At 45.4% G+C, this 13,331-nt stretch overlaps 1 protein-coding gene across 3 annotated transcripts in view; it reads right to left on the reverse strand.

Moving 5' to 3' along the window:
* Positions 1-13,331, reverse strand: part of LOC142214296 (NACHT, LRR and PYD domains-containing protein 12-like) — a 398,233-nt gene that overhangs the window by 244,391 nt on the left and 140,511 nt on the right. For 2 of the 3 annotated variants that reach the window (XM_075283204.1, XM_075283202.1), the window contains one exon: positions 3,326-3,496. The exons of the other annotated variant lie outside the window; for it this stretch is intronic. In XM_075283204.1, the coding sequence (XP_075139305.1) occupies positions 3,326-3,496 (171 nt within the window). The remainder of the gene's footprint in view (positions 1-3,325; positions 3,497-13,331) is intronic. 3 annotated transcript variants of the gene reach the window in all.

Below are 13,331 nucleotides of genomic sequence, written 5' to 3' on the forward strand. Positions count from 1 at the left end.
AGTGGCAAAAATTGTGGGTGCACGTAACCCCAATATATTCTTTGAATTCCCAGTCAGACAATGGCACTATATACCAGTAGCAAAAATTGTGGGTGCACGTAACCCCAATATATTCTTTGAATTACCAGTCAGAAACTGGCACTATATGGCAGTAGCAAGAAATGAGGGTATTTGTAACCCCAATTTATTCTTTGAATTCCCAGTCAGACAATGGCACTATATACCAGTAGCAAGAAATGAGGGTATTTGTAACCCCAATATATTCTTTGAATTCCCAGTCAGACAATGGCACTATATACCAGTAGCAAGAAATGAGGGTATTTGTAACCCCAATATATTCTTTGAATTCCCAGTCAGTCAATGGCACTATATACAAGTAGCAAAAATTGTGGGTGCACGTAACCCCAATATATTCTTTGAATTACCAGTGAGAAACTGGCACTATATACCAGTAGCAAAAATTGTGGGTGCACGTAACCCCAATATATTCTTTGAATTCCCAGTCAGACAATGGCACTATATACCAGTAGCAAAAATTGTGGGTGCACGTAACCCCAATATATTCTTTGAATTCCCAGTCAGACAATGGCACTATATGGCAGTAGCAAGAAATGAGGGTATTTGTAACCCCAATATATTCTTTGAATTCCCAGTCAGACAATGGCACTATATGGCAGTAGCAAAAATAGTGGGTGTATATAGCCCGAATTCTATTGCTAGGGGACTTGCAGGGTATTTCTGGGGTGAAGGTGGGGGGGCACACCGTTGGAACGGGGATTTGGGGTGTATATATGGGGTATATGGGAATACACTGTCAGTGTATTGCATTCAGGATCCGCGGAAAGCTGGGTTGCGGCGATTGAGCCCGTCAGTGCCACGTTACACTGACAAGCTTCTCCCTGGAATTTAGCTCTTATAAGAGCTGTTGGTTGTCTTCTCCTTCCTATCCTAGCCTGTCCCTGCCTACCCAGAATCTAAGCCCTAGCTAAATGGATGGAAACCTCCGTCCCCGGTGAATTGCAAGCTCAGAATGACGTGAAGCTGGGCGTCGCTGTTCTTTTAAATTAGAGGTCACATGTTTTCGGCAGCCAATGGGTTTTGCCTACTTTTTTCAACGTCACCGGTGTCGTAGTTCCTGTCCCACCTACCCTGCGCTGTTATTGGAGCAAAAAAGGCGCCAGAGAAGGTGGGAGGGGAATCGAGTAATGGCGCACTTTACCACGCGGTGTTCGATTCGATTCGAACATGCCGAACAGCCTAATATCCGATCGAACATGAGTTCAATAGAACACTGTTCGCTCATCTCTACTCACATCCCATTTCCAGTCATGGGCCCCCTGCACTACCCCTTTGGGTTCACGCCGTGGGCTTTCTTTATTGCATTCAAGATGCAAAATGCCAAAAACCAGAGTGACCTAATAGAAAATGCTTCAGATAAACTCCAGACGCTACTCACAAGTTTAACTGCACCAAGAGGAGCCTCACACGGAAGAAGAATCCAGTTTAGTGTGTTAGTTGCTCATTTCATTTCAAAAAAGGATTTTCATGAAAAAAATTGTAATAAAACATTAATTTTATAAGTCTATTTTCTCTTATTTTAAGGTACTGCCTTATTTTTCCTATGACAAAATGGAGGTAATTTTCGGATTAAGTGCACCAAAAACATAGAGATTACATGGAATATCCAAGGAAAATGTTTTTGTACTGTGTTAGCCAGTGGGTAGGAAATATAAAAAAAAACAAAAAACTTGAGAGTCTTCAGTAATTGATACCTTTTTTAATGGCTAACTAAAAGTGATGACAAATTACAAAGTTTCAAAGCTCTCGGCTTCTTTCTCAAGTAAATTAAAAAAAAAAATTCTGAAGGTTGCAAATTTATGTACAAAAGGACACTAGGAATAGAATTTTAGGAGGGAGGGGGGAAGAAGGTTATTGGTATATACACGTAAACAATTCCACAGTTCCCAGGTTCTTATCAGTTCACAGAGTGTCTTTTATGGCTGCTTCAATTCAGTGATTTCTGTAGGATGCCATGAACCCATGTGATAGATTCATCCCTTTCTCCAGTGTTTGAAGAAGGGTCATAAACTTGTAGTCATAAATCCGTCACTCTTTCCTTAATTTAAAATTCCCTCTTAAAACCAAAATTTTCATGTCATTGGTGATTGCCATGAGTAAGGGACGGACGTCCTGAAACGCGTAGGCTTGTCTGCCTTGACATTGTATCCATATGTTTATAAAGGACTAACTTTGTAAGTGTTTTTTTTTTACATTTTTTCATTCCTGTATCTGGTACCTATTTCTATGCTTTTATAAATAAAGGCTGAGTTTTATTACAGTACACCTTTTGTGCTGAAAGCTTCTTTGACTTTTTCCTAGATTGCTCCTCCCTAGCCAGGGGGGGGGGGGGTTATTTTGTGCACTCAAGGTTGAGCCGATCTCCTCTAATATTGATGAACTGTGGACTGTTTTTTCTTTTTAACTTAGGAGAAGAATAGCCTTTCTTAAGGCTATTCCTACGTGTTAGTCTTAAAAAATTGGATTCTAATGATAGAATCCCTTTAAGTTTGGATTGTGTGTATGTCTGTGACTTTATAAAGGGGTTTTTACCTCGAAACGTGTAGGTGATTGTTGATGCATAAAGAAAACTTTGATTGAACTTTCCTTGGTTAAGCTCAGTCCTTCCTCAGACCCATTTGGGGGGTCTATCTCTGCTCCTTTTTGCTTACTCCTGACACCTTAGGCTGGCTACGGATCCTACTGCCGTTCCAAACCCTCTGTCAATTGGTATCAATGTGTTTAGGGTAAGTTGCGAGCAAGTCACAACTACAGTATCTAAGGTGAGAGCTTACCTATCTGTTTTACATTCTTCTGGTGTTATACAATACTACACTATGTACAGCTTTGGTGCTGTTTTGTTTTTATTTTATTTGAGCTACATGATAGGATCAGATACACTGCTGTACAGTCAGTATCCCATATGACAGAAATTAGAAACCCACTTCAGCAGACAGTATCACACAAGGATTATATAGATAGCTTAGCAGTCAGAATCAGGCATGATAGGATTAGATACATACCTCAGCAGTGTGACACATGATAGGATTAAATAAATCACATGATAGGATTAGATACACAGCTCCGCAGACAGTATCACATATGATAGGATTAGATACACAGCTCAATAGAGATGTCACATATGAAGGTGCAGTCAGCAGTTTATCTCATAGACATAACAATGGTGCAGAGGAGCATAAAATAGAATAAAATCCATGTATAACTTGTCCCCCACATGTCTCCTCCTGTACACATCTCTTATACTCACTGCAATTCCTCTATCCTGCAGTCTGGACTGTGCAGAGCGACCATCAAATCACTGAAGTGAGGACCGGACTGAAGGATACCGGATGTGTCAAGTATCTTCAGGGACTGGTTATTCCTTATTACAGAGGCCATTTGGATGCAGGCAGTGTATGGCTCAGCATTATTAGCCAAACTGTAAGAATAAGAAGAGGAGATGTGAGTGATGTATCAGCAGACAGTATTACACATGATAGGATTAGATACACAGCTCAGTATACAGTATCACACATGGTAGGATTAGATACACAGCTCAGTATACAGTATCACACATAATAGGATTAGATACACAGCTCAGTATACAGTATCACACAGGCATACCTCCCAACTTATGAAGAGCAGAAAGCGGGACAAAATGTGTGGAGCGCTGAACGCGCCACGGAAAGTTTAGCTCTGCCCACTTTTATGTTGACCCCGCCTATTCTCATTCATTTTTCATGTGCCCCCTACAGTCCCCCCTTAATTATATGTCCCCCCTCCATCTCTCCCCCAGTTTCATATAACCCTTTCATCTTCCTCCAGTTTTATGTCCCCCCATCTGTCCCCAGTTTCATGTCACCCTTCCATCTGCCCCCAGTTTCATGTCCCCCCCATCTCTTCCCCCAGTTTCATGTCCAACCTCCATATCTGTCCCCAGTTTCATGTCCCCCATCTCTGCCCACAGTTTCATGCCATTCTCCCCCCTTCATCTGCCCCAATGTCATGCCATTCTCCCCCCCTTCATCTGCCCACAGATTCATGTCCCCCCATCTCTACCCCCAATTTCTTGACCCCCCCTTCATCTGCCCCAGTGTCATGTCGTCCGCTCCCTTCATCTGCCCCCAGTTTCATGGGCCCCCTACATTATGTTCCCCTCAATGTTTACCACTAAAAACCACTTACACTCACCCTTCCAACGCTCCTCCGCAGCTCTCTCCGCAGTCTCACTCACTCAAATAGTTGTAGGCGCGATGTGACGTCATCACATTGCGCCTACATATGCAGAAGCCAGAGCGCAGCGTTAAATCAGTAGCTGAGCTGTAACAGCTCCTGCTTTAATCGCCTATGTATTCAACTCATCGGCGTCGGGGACATACCTCCTGCCGACCGGGACTGCAGGACAGGACACCCGAATCCGTGAATGTACCATGGAATCCGGGACGCTTGGGAGGTATGCACACCTACAGAAATATGTTCTCACTCTCCTTTCCTATCTTAACCACTCCCGGACCACCCATAGACTATAAACATCCGGGAAATGGTTGCCTTGTTCTGACAGGACGTACCGGTACGTCCTGTCAGAAAACAGCAGCTGCACAAGTTCGTGCAGCTGTTTTCACTGGAAGCCGGCTGTAACTTCAGCTGGAGCTCCCAAAGAGATGGCAGGGAAAGTTTATTCCCGTCCCTGCATTCTCGATTGCTGTGTATACAGCGCTCAATGAGGCTCTCTAAAGGCTTAGGATTTGTACCAAGTGAAAACTTCAACCTTTTTAATACGATTTTGGATATCAATAAATTTATTAGACTCCTCACAGTGAAAACACACTTTTTTGAGAGCAACAGGACATCTGAAAATGAGACGGTTAATGCTAAAATTGAACATGATGACAATATATTTACTAGTCTTATGTTTAAAGAACAAATTGCTTTGCTTAATTTATTTCAATTACAGGAAACTAATGTTCCATTTAATGATTGGTCTGTACATTGGGTGGGGACAAAGGGATCCATTCCCTCCTTTTATCCCTTGGGGTCCCGAGCTCCTGCCTATGCCCTGTTTCAACAGGCCATGGAGCAGGACCTCGGAACCCTAAGGGATACAACACACAGGCATAACAACAATTTGACTAAAAAAGAATATGACGCACTGATTAATCTAAGCAAAAATAAAGATATAATAATCAAGAGAGCGGACAAAGATGGGAAGATAGTGTTGCTGTATAGTCAGGATTATAAAGAAGCATGCTTGGATATATTGAAAGATGAGATGACTTATAGACAACTAACTAACAACCCTACAGATAATTTTTTTAAAAAAAACTTTAACAGAATTGGTTTTGAAAGGGGAAAAATTAGGTATATTTTCAGAAAATCAGTCCAGATGTCTGATTCCAAAATTCCCAGTTACGCCCATATTTCATGGACTCCCCAAAACTTGATATTTCCCCCTCTCTGTCCAATAGTTTCAGGGATAGGCTCTATAAATGAGAATTTATGACCATGGCTAAATGGGCTTTTACAGCCACTGGTCCTTCGTATCCCAGGTCATATTCGAGACACAAAGACGTTGCTTAATATTTTTCGGAACATAAAGTGGGAGGAAGGTTTATCTTAGTAGATATAGCAAATACTCAGATGTTCTCTGTGAATATATACTAGAGGTGACAGAGTTATTAACTCACAATTTTTTTTTCTTTGACAATTTTATCTTCGGGTTAAAGGAGCCCCGATGGGGGCACCCTTCTCACCATCGCTGGCTAATCTTACACTAGCATGGTGGGAAGAGGTATATATTTTTTCATTGGTTAATCCTTTTTTTGACAGTATAGTCTGGTACGGGTGACGACGTGTTCATCATCTGGAGTGGGTCGGTATCGTCCGTACCAGACTTTATTTTGTATCTGAATTCTAACCCTATGAATTTAAAATTTACTTTTTCTTATAATGCGAGTAATATTTCCTTTTTAGATATTTGTTTGGAAGGGGATGTTGACTCAGGAGGAATAAATACTAGTCTGTACTAGGACCCTATATACAGAGAACATCTAGAGACTACATTAAATAGGTTACGTGCCAGAAAGTATCCAGAATGGAGTTTGCAGAGAGCAGTGAAAATTGTGGATAATAGGTCTCGAGACTCATTTTTGGAAGATAAAAAAGATGTGGGTAAAAGAAATAGTAGACATGGAGACAAATAGTTTTTTTCAATTCCCTATAATAAACAATTTTCCGCAATAAAAAAAGTTTTTTACAAAAATCTCCCTATTCTTCAGCAATACCCTATTACCAATCAAATTCTAAGTAAAGGGGTACAAGTGGTAGCAAAAAGAGGTTCTTCGATAAGGGATAATTTATCACCAGTGGCGTAACTAGGAATGGCGGGGCCCCGTGGCGAACTTTTGACATGGGGCCCCCCCGACACCGAAGATCTCGACCGAGTCCCTCCTACGCATTCCTGCGCTCTCTATTATGTCCCATAGTGGCCCCTGCACACAGTATTATGTCCCTTAGTGGCCCCTGCACACAGTATTATGCCCAATAGTGGCCCCCTGCACACAGTATTATGTCCCTTAGTGGCCCCTACAGGACTAAATACTGTCACCGCTGACCGCTATACCAGGACAAATTGTGGATAAAAAAAAATCTGGTCCTGTGCATTACAATTTAGTAACTCCATGTGCCTCATATTAATAGCAGTTAATCCCATCATCTCCCTCACATTAACCCCTGTCTGCCTCACCATAAGAGTTACTGATATGTGAGAGACATGGAGGAAATAATAAAGTATCTTCATTACTAGAGATGAGCGAACAGTGTTCTATCGAACACATGTTCGATCGGATATCAGGGTGTTCGCCATGTTCGAATCGAATCGAACACCGCGTGGTAAAGTGCGCCAAAATTCGATTCCCCTCCCACCTTCCCTGGCGCCTTTTTTGCACCAATAACAGCGCAGGGGAGGTGGGACAGGAACTACGACACTGGGGGCATTGAAAAAAATTGGAAAAAGTCATTGGCTGCCGAAATCAGGTGACCTCCATTTTAGACGAATAGTGGATTTCAAATCCGGGTCATATGAGAATGTGAACTTTGTGACTATGAGACAGGGATAGCTGTACAGGCAGGGATAGCTAGGGATAACCTTTATTTAGGGGGGAATGTTATTAAAAATAACTTTTTGGGGCTCTATCGGGTGTGTAATTGTGATTTTTGTGAGATAAACTTTTTCCCATAGGGATGCATTGGCCAGCGCTGATTGGCCGAATTCCGTACTCTGGCCAATCAGTGCTGGCCAATGCATTCTATTAGCTTGATGAAGCAGAGTGTGCACAAGGGTTCAAGCGCACCCTCGGCTCTGATGTAGCAGAGCTGAGGCTGCACAAGGGTTCAAGCGCACCCTCGGCTCTGATGTAGGAGAGCCGAGGGTGCACTTGAACCCTTGTGCACCCTCGGCTCTGCTACATCAGAGCCGAGGGTGCGCTTGAACCCTTGTGCACACTCTGCTTCATCAAGCTAATAGAATGCATTGGCCAGCGCTGATTGGCCAATGCATTCTATTAGCCCGATGAAGTAGAGCTGAATGTGTGTGCTAAGCACACACATTCAGCTCTACTTCATCGGGCTAATAGAATGCATTGGCCAGCGCTGATTGGCCAGAGTACGGAATTCGGCCAATCAGCGCTGGCTCTGCTGGAGGAGGCGGAGTCTAAGATCGCTCCACACCAGTCTCCATTCAGGTCCGACCTTAGACTTCGCCTCCTCCAGCAGAGCCAGCGCTGATTGGCCGAATTCCGTACTCTGGCCAATCAGCACTGGCTAATGCATTGTATTGGCGTGATGAAGCAGTGCTGAATGTATGTGCTTAGCACACACATTCAGCTCTACTTCATCGGGCTAATAGAATGCATTGGCCAGCGCTGATTGGCCAGAGTACGGAATTCGGCCAATCAGCGCTGGCTCTGCTGGAGGAGGCGGAGTCTAAGATCGCTCCACACCAGTCTCCATTCAGGTCCGACCTTAGACTCCGCCTCCTCCAGCAGAGCCAGCGCTGATTGGCCGAATTCCGTACTCTGGCCAATCAGCACTGGCTAATGCATTGTATTGGCGTGATGAAGCAGTGCTGAATGTATGTGCTTAGCACACACATTCAGCTCTACTTCATCGGGCTAATAGAATGCATTGGCCAGCGCTGATTGGCCAGAGTACGGAATTCGGCCAATCAGCGCTGGCTCTGCTGGAGGAGGCGGAGTCTAAGATCGCTCCACACCAGTCTCCATTCAGGTCCGACCTTAGACTCCGCCTCCTCCAGCAGAGCCAGCGCTGATTGGCCGAATTCCGTACTCTGGCCAATCAGCACTGGCTAATGCATTGTATTGGCGTGATGAAGCAGTGCTGAATGTGTGTGCTTAACACACACATTCAGCTCTACTTCATCGGGCTAATAGAATGCATTGGCCAATCAGCGCTGGCCAATGCATTCTATTAGCGTGAACTGAGTTTGCACAGGGGTTCTAGTGCACCCTCGGCTCTGCTACATCAGATTGCTACATCTGATGTAGCAGTGCCGAGTGTGCATCAGATGTGTAGTTGAGCAAAACTGACTCAGCACTGCTAAGTCTCTGCATTCGCATAGGAATGCATTGGCCAGCCTTCGGCCAATCAGCGCTGGCTCTGCCGGAGGAGGCGGAGTCTAAGGTCGGACCTGAATGGAGACTGGTGTGGAGCGATCTTAGACTCCGCCTCCTCCAGCAGAGCCAGCGCTGATTGGTCGAGTTCCGTACTCTGGCCAATCAGCACTGGCCAATGCATTTCTATGGGGAAAAGTTAGCTTGCGAAAATCGCAAACTGACAGGGATTTCCATGAAATAAAGTGACTTTTATGCCCCCAGACATGCTCCCCCTGCTGTCCCAGTGTCATTCCAGGGTGTTGGTATCATTTCCTGGGGTGTCATAGTGGACTTGGTGACCCTCCAGACACGAATTTGGGTTTCCCCCTTAACGAGTTTATGTTCCCCATAGACTATAATGGGGTTCGAAACCCATTCGAACACTCGAACAGTGAGCGGCTGTTCGAATCGAATTTCGAACCTCGAACATTTTAGTGTTCGCTCATCTCTATTCATTACTATTACCCCCATATGTCTCACATATCAGTAACTCTTATGGTGAGGCAAACAGGGGTTAATGTGAGGGAGATGATGGGGTTAACTGCTATTACTATGAGGCACATGGAGTTACTAAAACACAAGTAATCCCCCCATATGCCTGATAGTAATAAGTAACCCCAGTACGTACCTGTGTAGCTTCAGTTTCATTTTCCTAGAGCAGCTTCTTCCTCTTCTCTTCTGTGCTGGACGGCAGGGATAAGCCCCGCCTCCTCCTCTCATTGGTGGGCAGAGGACAGCAGAGAAAGGGAGGGGGGAGAGAGGGGGAGCGTCCTGCAGCGCTGACAGGAGCCAGAGCTGCAGCTCCTGTGTCTCAGCCGTTGCTGCAGCTTCGGGGCCCCCTGTTGGTGGAAAGTATTCCACCAACAGGGGGCCCCGATCATTATACTCGGGGGTCCGAAAAGACCTCCGAGAATAATGATAGCAGCGGTAGCAGCTGTCACCGGGCCCCTAATGTCCCGAGCCCTGTGGCAGCTGCTACCGCTGCTATGGTGGTAGTTACGCCACTGTTTATCACCCAGTCTGTATATAAATAACAATAGGTCATCGGACACTTGGCTTAATACCAAGGGGTTCTTCTGTTGTGGATCAAAACGTTGTAATATGTGCAGATATGCAAAAAAAAACAAAGAATTTTCTGAGTGCTTATCAACAAAAAACATATTGCATTAACAAATATTTGAACTGTAATAGCCACCATGTGGTATACATGGTCGAATGCACTATTTGTAAATTACTATTAGAGATGAGCGAACGCCGTTCGATCAAATAGGTATTCGATTGAATATCAGGCCGTTCGATGTATTCGATTGCAAATCGAATAACACGCGGCAAATGCAGTAAAAATTCGATTCCCCTCCCACCTTCTCTGGCGCGTTTTTTGCACCAATAACTGTGCAGGGCAGGTGGGACAGGAACTTCGACAACGGATGCAGTTAAAAAAAATTGAAAAAACCCATTGACTGCTGAAAACATGTGATCTCCCATTCATAAGAACGGCTGCCGCCCTATTCGCCATTTTTGCGGTCAGAGATAGGAAGGGAAAGACATCTGCTGAGGGCTAGATAGCGATTAGCTTCAGATAGGCAGGGAAGAAGTAAAGAAGAAAACCAACAGCTCTTCTCAGAGCTATACACTGTAGGGACCATCAGTCCAGCTTACCCCGGACTGTGGAAAACAGGGATACAGAGAAGTTACAAGTTCACATATAGCGGAGAAACAGCTTTCATTGTTGGCTGTCCGCACACAGAATAGCCGGAATACACAGCACTGACTACATCATATAGAGCTGAAAAAATCCTTGAATTTGGGGGGGGGGGGGGGCTGAAAAATAGCAGCAATTCACTACATTTCCAAGTTCATATAGCTGATAAAAACCTTGAATTTGGGGGGTGGCCTGAAAAATTGCAGCAATTCACTGCATTTCCAAGTTCATATACCTGATAAAAACGTTGAATTTTGTGGGGACCTGAAAAATTGCAGCAATCAACTGCATTTCCAAGTTCATATACCTGATAAAAACCTTGAATTTTTTTTGGGGGGGGGCTGAAAAATTGCAGCAATCCACTACATTTTCAAGTTCATATACCAGATAAAAGCCTTGAATTTTTTGGTTTCTTGAAAAATAGCAGCAATTCACTGAATTTCTAAGTTCATATAGCTGATAAAAATCGTTCCTTTTTTGTTTCTTGAAAAATAGCTGCAATCCACTGCATTTCCAAGTTCATATACCTGATAAAAACCTTGAACTTTGGGGGGGGGGGGGGGGGGGGCTGAAAAATTGCAGCAATTCACTGCATTTCCAAGTTCATATACCTGATAAAAGCCTTGAATTTTTTGGTTTCTTGAAAAATAGCAGCAATTCACTGAATTTCTAAGTTCATATAGCTGATAAAAATCGTTACTTTTTTTTGTTTCTTGAAAAATAGCAGCAATCCACAGCATTTCCAAGGTCATATACCTGATAAAAACCTTGAAACTTGCGGGGGCCTGAAAAATTGCAGCAATCCACTGCATTTCCAAGTTCATATACCTGATAAAAACCTTGAATTTTGTGAGGGCCTGAAAAATTGCAGCAATCCACTGCATTTCCAAGATCATATAGAGCTGGAAAACAGCTTTTCTTTGTGGTGTATAGACCATCAAAAAGGGAATAGTACATCCAATATGCGCAAAGCTAGCGCAAGGGGATGGGTACGAGAACGGAGGCGTGGAAATGCAGATGTTCAGCAAGGTTGCACTCAACCAACAGTGTCTACTGCGCCTACAGCTCTGCGGTAGCAAGCATTCTGTTTTTCCACAGTCCCTGGTTTGATGACCACATTGAGTAGGTTGCAGGGTACAAACCTAAGTAGGCCCAAGCACCAGGAAGAGGTGTTACAATGGCTGGCAGACAATGCTTCCAGCACATTCTCCACCAGCCAGTCAGCCTCTACCTCAACTCCTCCTCCTACCCAACAGTCTGGTCCTCTTTCCTCACAATATGCCCAATCTTCCCAGCAACCTAATCCCACCTTTCCCACCTCCCAGGAGCTGTTTTCGGCTCCATTCACTGGCCCTTTCTCTGTCCCACCACGTCCTGAATCACCAGAGGTAACAGATGACTTCCCTGATGCATAAACACTGGAGCATCCGTTATCTCTGGTTGTTGTTGTTGACCAGCAATCGTCCCTCAGTGACGACGATGAGGAGACACAGTTGCCATCAGGGCAGCCTGTTGCCGTTGTCGTTGTGCAACAGGAGGATGAGGAGCCGTTGGCGGATTTGGAAGAGGAGGTGGTGGATGATGAGGTCACTGACCCGACTTGGAGAGGGCAGATGTCAAGTGGGGAGAGCAGTGTAGATGTGGAGGGAAGTGCAGCACCAAAGAGGCTGGCTAGAGGCAGAGGACAGCTGCTTCACCGAAGCCAGGCCACAGCCAGCAGGGCCCAAAATGTTACTTCTTGTACCCAGCCTAGAAAAACTCCCCCATCAAGGCCACGGTCTTCTTTGGTGTGGAATTTTTTTAATGTCTGTGCTGCGGACAAATATAGTGCCATTTGCACACTCTGCAACTCAAAACTGAGTAGGGGCTCTGAAAAGAGCAACCTCACAACCACTGCCATGTGCCGTCATTTGGAAGGCAAGCACTGGGCTCAGTGCAAACGCTGTACTATCGTCCTCCAGCGTTGCCACCACTGCCTCTACCATCTCTTGCCAGTGCTGGCACTGCAGTCCAGACCAGCAGCCAGGAAACCTCCACATCTTCTTCCACCACTTTGGGGACTTCTCCCTCATCCTCCCCTTTTCCTGCCTCAGCTCCTTCTCCTGCCTTACCTCCTTCTCCTGCCTTACCTCCTTCTCCTGTACCATCATGCGCCTCCTCAAAACAACCCACCATCTTCCAGACTTTTGAGTGTAGGCAAAAATACAGCGCTACCCACCCCCATGCACAAGCCTTAAACGCGCACATCACCAAACAGCTGGCCCAGGAGATGTTGCTGTTCCGGCTTGTTGAAAGTCAGTCCTTCCGTGACCTGATGGCAAGTGCGGCACCTCGCTATGCCGTCCCTAGCTGTCACTACTTCTCCCGCTGTGCCGTCCCCGGCTTGCACCAGCACGTGTCATGCAACATCCGGCGGGCACTAAGTTCCGCGATTTGCACAAAGGTCCACTTGACCACCGATGCGTGGACAAGTGCATGCGGACAGGGACGCTACATTTCACTGATGGCACACTGGGTGAATGTAGTTGAGGCTGGGAGCGGGTCATAATCTGGGGCGGTCTACCTCATTTCCCCGCTGAACATTCCTGGCAGGGGCTCTTAACCACCACCCTCCTCCTCCTCCGCCATCACATTGACCCCAGCTACCAGCTGGAAACGCTGCAGCACTGGCGTGGGAAGACGTCAGCAGGCCGTGCTGAAGCTCATAAACTTGGGGGACAGACAGCACACTGCATCAGAGGTAAGGGATGTCCTCCTTGATGAGACGGCAACATGGCTTTTGCCACTCCACCTGGGCCCAGGCATGGTCGTTTGTGATAATGGCCGCAACCTGGTAGCGGCTCTGGAGCTTGCCAACCTCCGACACGTTCCATGCCTGGCCCATGTGTTCAATTTAGTGGTGC

This window comes from Leptodactylus fuscus, chromosome 7, assembly GCF_031893055.1.
Source record: "Leptodactylus fuscus isolate aLepFus1 chromosome 7, aLepFus1.hap2, whole genome shotgun sequence".
NCBI lineage: Eukaryota > Metazoa > Chordata > Amphibia > Anura > Leptodactylidae > Leptodactylus > Leptodactylus fuscus.